Here is a 6,639-nt window from a genome sequence, read left to right on the forward strand (position 1 = left end):
GCTGCTGTCATGAAAATCCAGTGACTTTCTATTGACCATTATAGCACATTTTTCCGTGTATAAAATACCACCATGTATAAGACACTCCCCACTCTTCCAACCCCAAATTAAGAAATCAATATTTGAAACATTTTACTGGTTTTCCTCTTACGGCCTTCTTCTTTTTTGGCATCTTAAGTAGTTGTTCTTCCTGTTTTCTCCACTGTCTGATCATACATTCAGTGGGAGGAGGTTCAAATTGTCTCTCTGCAGCTCTATTTCCATGCTCTTTTGCATAGCTGATTACATTCAGTTGAAATTTTGCAGAGTAAGACAATCGCTTACCAGTATTTATCTTTTTATTTTTGGACATCTTTATGGGCTCAGAATGCTCCAGTCCCTGTTGCATCTGCCCACTCGCCACCTCCAATTATAGCATCAGCTGATGTCAGTAACAGTAGGCTTGTGATTGGAGGAAGCCTGTTTGACAAGGTATGGGCAGCTACACACCCCCATGGCTCCTTCCTCACATGGCTCCCTCCTCGGCTGACTTCCATGTATAAGATGCCCCTCGATTTTCAGTCTAACAATTTTAGAAAAAAAATGGCATCTTGCCCTAGTCAGTTTGGCTCAGTGGATAGAGCTTTGGCTTGCGGACAGAAGGGTCCCAGGTTCAATTCTGGTCAAGGGCATGTACCTCAGTTGCAGGCTCGATTCCCAGTAGGGATCATGCAGAAGGCAGCTGATTGATGATGTTCCTCTCTCATCAATGTTTCTTTTCTCTCTATCCCTCTCCCTTCTTCTCTAAAAATCAATAAAAACATATATATTTTTTAAAAAAATGGCATCTTATACATGGAAAAATACAGTGATTGTCAAACTGTGCTCCATGCAACACTGGTGTTTTCATAATCAGATTCAGGCTATTCTGTCACTAGTATTGAATATGGTGATTATCTCAGAACTTGCAGAAAACAATTAGCTAACGGGAAGATAGATAATTTTTTTTTGTTTTCTCTCCTTACACATATATTTTTTAAATATATTTTTTATTGATTTCAGAAAGGAAAGGAGAGAGAGACAGAATCATCAATCGGCTGCCTCCTGCATGCCCCCCACTGGGGATTGAGCTGAAACCCTGGCATGTGCTCTTGACTGGAATCGAACCCGGGACCCTTCAGTCCGCAGTCCAATGCTCTACCCACTGAGCCAAACAAGCTAGGGCTCACATACATATTTTTTTAAAGTTTTTGTGCTTGCTACCACTTACTGGCTATGGACAGTGGATTTCAGAACAATATTGAAAAACCATGAATTAACTATCTACAGGTTAAGTTTAACAGCTTGTATTTTAAGAATTCATATAATTACTATTGTAAATTTTATCTTGCATACACTTTGGTAGTCACTTTTTGTTAGACATTCAGAAATATTTAGTCATAGTCTAAGAGGTAGTAGGCAATTGTGCTTGGTTCTGGGGCTACAAAGAATAAGGTTTCATTTCTTCCTACAAATGGCTTATAGTTTAGATTAGAAATGGAAACACGGGTTGGCAGTGTTCAGTCCTTCTTGAGCAAGAGAAGCGGGAGAGATTTCATTGAAGAGATGACATTTGAGCTGAGTTTTATAGATGAGTAGGTTTTTCGCCACATAAAAGATGAAACTGAAAAAAGCCAGTATTCATTAGGCAAATGGAAGAGGCCATTCTAATTAGAGAATTTTGTGTATACAAAACAAGGGTATGAAAAGGCCTGTTATAAGTACTTAGCAGCAGTTCAGTGTGGCCAGAGGGTGGTATGTGAATGGGGCTATAATGGAAGATTGAGACAAAGAGGCATCAGAGACCCAATCAAGAATGGTCTTTGTTTATAATAGAGTATAAAAATTGTTTAGGCAGTGGGGAAACCATTAAAATGTTTAAGTAAGCAAATAACAATGACTGGTAGAGCAGATTTTTGGTATTTAAAAAACCTCTACACTTTAGTAAAGAAAGATGGATTGCAGTGTTGCCAGTCGAGTCAGGGAAACCAGTTAGGAGGCTAATGTAATAATCCAAGCAAGAATTGAAAGCCTGAAGTAACCATAGGTAATAGAGATGGACAGGAACAAGTATCTAAAGACATTTGATGGTGGATTGGATTGAGGATCGAGATTGACCTCCTGGTTTGCAACTTGCGTAACTAGGCAGATGGATAAGATTCCTCTTGATGGGGAAATACAGAACAGAAATAATCTGTTTGGGAAGGACAATGACAAGTTCCATGTGGATAGATTGATTTAAAAACCTGTTGGACATCCAGTAGGCTATAGGAATATTGGGTTGCATATAAAATTTTGGGACTTATCAGCATATAATTAAAAGCTTTGAACTGGTGACGTTGCCCAGAGAGAGTATTTAGAGCAGGAATTCTTTACTTGAAATCCAAATATCCTAAAATTACCCAAAATGTTACATGTGACTTTTGTTAACTAAAGGTCCATAGCTTCTTCAGATTGTCAGAAGGGGTGGTGTGAAGAGCGGCTAAGGACAGAGCCCTTGGTATCTGCATTCCTTTTAAGTGATGGGCAGGGATAATGGTCTCAGCAAAGAAGGCAGTAGAGGAACCAGAGTGTAGAGAGAATCGTGATATCAAAGCTCACGGAGAATTGTCAAGACAGATGAGAACTGAAGAATTGTTGGCTTAGCAATTAGAAGATTGGTAAAATGATTCTTGATAAACAATATGGAATTAAGTGTATATGTATTTAATGAAACTCCCCACAGAAACACCAGGGTTTCTAAGAATTATAAAGAACATTAGCCTATAATAAAAGTTCAAATGCCTTAAGTGTCCAAGGCTATGTTAAATTTCTATTGCCTTGCCATTACAGCTTTATCTATATCTTTAATATCTGAATGTAAAAACCAGCCAAATTCATCTCTTCATGTTTTCTGGATACTTCATGCAAATCTTAGTTCTGGCTTCTGCTTGTGTTTTTCAGCCTGCCTGCCCTGTTCCCTCTACAACACATCCCATTAGTCTTTCACAGTGAAGTTTGTTCTACTTCCTCTGTGCCCTTTTCTGATTGACCTATATTAATTTCCCTCATTCTGTTCTAGTGGTATATATTGTCTTTTTGGTTTTGTGGTTAAAATTGTACTGTTCTGCATTATTATTACTTATTTTACATATTATTGCCTTCTTTTACCAATGATATTTTACTCCTGAAGTTAGTATTACCTTACATTTCATCACACCCTCTAGTAACCAAGTTTTCACATACTAATTATTATAGATACTGAAATATTTGAATGAATTTTTAAAAAATATATTTTTATTGATTTCAGAGAGGACAGGAGAGAGAGATATAGAAAGAAACATCAGTGATGAGAGATAATCATTGATCAGCTGCATCCTGAACACCCCTCACGAGGAATCGAGCCACAACCGAGGCATATGCTCTGATCGGGAATTGAACTGTCACCTCCTGCTTCATAGGTCAATACTCAACCAGTGAGCCACACCAGCCAAGCAAATATTTGAATGAATTTAACCTACAACAAACATAATGGAGTGGAAATGTCTTTAAGAAAAAATTCATATGATGCAATTCAAATTATACAGGAGTAATTTATAGATCATTATTATGACTGTGTTCCATTTCTGTGGGTAATCAAGAGTTGATTGTATATCAGAATGAATAAGATACTGATATATCAGACATAAACTTTTTGGCTTTTATTTGGAATTTTAAGGTATTGAATTAATTGAATTTGTTAAGTCAAACTGATCTTTTTTCTGTTTAAAGTTAGTTTTCAAAATGGAAATATCTTTTTGGGATTTAAAAAATATGCATATAAAAGACAAAAGTCTACAAAATAGAAATTGCATACTACTGATATACTATAGTCAAAGACACTAGTATGACAATGTTTTATAAGCATCTTTACTATTCATAAATTAAGTAGGTACCAGTGTTACTAAATACAAAGCTTAGGCATTAAAAATGCAAGTTACTCATTGTTTTGGAAGCATACTTCAGTGTTATGGTGTTTTTAATTTTGTTGAATGATAAATTTAGCTTGATCATCTGATTTGAAGCCAGTGTTTCTGTTTCTTTCACTGTTTGCTGGCAACTTTTGGCACAACCCAGGGCTATAGTAGGAAAAGCTGTAACAGGAAAAGAAAACAAGCAAGGTTGTATTGCTTTGTTCTGGAATCAGAAAAGTTAAAACTTTAATAATTAAGGGAAATAGATGTTAGATACTGCCCAGTGGGTCTCATTGTTGCTGAGCACATACCTGCTAACAATAATCCCAAATTTTAGAAGTTACCTAATTGGAGGGAGAAATCCATGTTACATTTTAGTGAACCAGATTGATAACAAATATATGTCTAGGCCTTTTTTTTTTTTTCCTTTCTGGAATCACATTATAGATATCTATGGAAGTACAGTTTTGTGCATATCCTCATACCATAATTTAACCTTTTTTTTAAAACAGAAAGCATTTTGACCTTTTTAAAGAAGCAAAGTTATTTTAATTCACAAGCATTACTGTTTATTGATAGAAATATAATAAAACATTGAGATGAAAACAGTGGGGAGAAAATAAGTGCACTCACTACTTAGGTGACTTACTCCTTCAAAGCTGCCTCAGTGCTCCTCAGCCTGATTCGTGCCTCCTTAATATGTCTAATACCACATTTCCTAGACCTTCGAGGTTATTTGGCATTATTAAATTATGAATCATAAAACAGTTTCATGGGCATCCTTACTTTATAATAAAAACTTTATTAAAAAGTTTCAGGGAAAAATAAATGTAGCCCAATTAAGTTTTTATCAATATCTATGAATTAAAATACTGTAATTAAAAACTATACAATGCAGTTTAATAACTTTTATGTTTTAGAAGGCATTTTACCTGATGGCACGTAGATATATGTTGGTTACTCCAGACGACAAAGAAAAAAGTTGAGAGACTTCAGAATTTTTTTATTTATACACACTTGACCATCCAAATTTAAGGGAAGAAAACATAGGTCACTGGGATAGGGAGGCAAGATTCCAGGTACCATGGTGGTCAACAGTAGTCTGAGGGATAAATCAAAATATTTGATCGTTGGTAGTTTGAATGTCTGCTACCTAATCCAGTCATGATTGAATCGAAGGTAAGAATTCTCTGGAATCATGCTGTCCAATAGAAATATAATTTGGCCTACATACGTGTAATTTTAAATTTTCTAGTAACCACATTAAACAAAATAAAAGGAAGCAAGTGAAATTGCCTTCAATAATATATTTAATTTAGTAAATCCAAAATATTTCAATGAGTAATCAATATTTTTTAAAAGTTAAAAAAAGTTTTACATTTTTGTGTGCTAAGTCTGAAGTTCAGTGTGTATTACACTTAAAGCACAACTCAATTTGGACTTAGCCACATTTCAGGTTCTCAGTAGCTGTGTGTGGCTAATGACTATTGGAAAGTGTATCTTTAGAACATCTAGGCTTTATGTGCCCATGACATTGAGAAAAAAAACTTGCCTCGTATCTAATGTAAAATATTAAGTTACAGATTTTAGAGGATACCTATATATGTGCTGGCCAAGTAAGCCTCAATCTAGGCTAGTTTGGGGACTAGCCATTTGGATGATAAGGATGAATAGTTTTTGTTTAGTTTAATCACCATTTGGTAAAATATTAATGAATTTCTGTACTTTTTCTGTAGGTGCAATTCTTTTGCCTATGGTCAAGCATATTCTGCCACATATAAATTCTATAAAGATTTTATGTAATATACAGAAAAATAGTTTTATTTTTATGATCTGTACATCAGTTGCTAGAAATCTGTGATTATATATTCTGAACTTTAAATAAAATAATAATGGATACCTTACTCTCTTTTTTTAATATATTTTTATTGATTTCAGAGAGGAAGGGAGCGGGAGAGAGATAGAAACATCAATGATGACAGAGAATCATCAATGATGACAGAGATAGAAACATCAATGATGACAGAGAATCATTCCTATATAAATCTTTTATAGTCCTGCACGCCCCCTACTGGGGATTGAGCTTGCAATCCGGGCATGTGCCCTTGACTGGAATCGAACCTGGGACCCTTCAGTCAGCAGGCCGATGCTCTATCCACTGAGCCAAACCAGCTAGGGCATACCTTACTCTTTCCAATATTAAATTACTTTAAATAATTGGGACTGACATAATCTGATTTGTGTTTTCTTTTGTATTTTAAGGATATGGAATATTATCTTGTAAAATGGAAAGGATGGCCAGATTCTACAAATACTTGGGAACCTTTGCAAAATCTCAAGTGCCCGTTACTACTTCAGCAATTCTCTAATGACAAGCATAATTATTTATCTCAGGTAAAGAAAGGCAAAGCAATAACTCTAAACAATAACAAAGCTTTGAAACCTGCCATTGCTGAATACATTGTAAAGAAGGCTAAACAAAGGATAGCTCTGCAAAGATGGCAAGATGAACTCAACAGAAGAAAAAATCATACAGGAATGATTTTTGTTGAAAATACTGTTGACTTAGAGGGCCCACCTTCAGACTTCTACTACATTAATGAATACAAACCTACTCCTGGAATCAGCCTAGTAAATGAAGCTACCTTTGGTTGTTCATGCACAGATTGCTTCTTTGAGAAATGTTGTC

The 6,639-nt window shown here is 35.4% G+C and overlaps 1 protein-coding gene across 2 annotated transcripts in view; it reads left to right on the forward strand.

The window, feature by feature from the left end:
• SUV39H2 (suppressor of variegation 3-9 homolog 2) overlaps positions 1-6,639 on the forward strand; it is a 31,228-nt gene that overhangs the window by 18,374 nt on the left and 6,215 nt on the right. Inside the window, exon 2 of one of the 2 annotated variants that reach the window (XM_006765314.2) lies at positions 6,213-6,639. This exon is cut by the window's right edge and continues 242 nt beyond it. In XM_006765314.2, coding sequence (XP_006765377.1) covers positions 6,216-6,639 — 424 coding nt within the window. In that variant the 5' untranslated portion in view covers positions 6,213-6,215. Of the gene's footprint in view, positions 1-6,141 lie in introns of those variants that run through there. The other variant, XM_015565035.1, reaches the window with a different exon arrangement.

Source organism: Myotis davidii, unplaced genomic scaffold (genome assembly GCF_000327345.1).
Source record: "Myotis davidii unplaced genomic scaffold, ASM32734v1 scaffold1380, whole genome shotgun sequence".
Lineage (NCBI taxonomy): Eukaryota > Metazoa > Chordata > Mammalia > Chiroptera > Vespertilionidae > Myotis > Myotis davidii.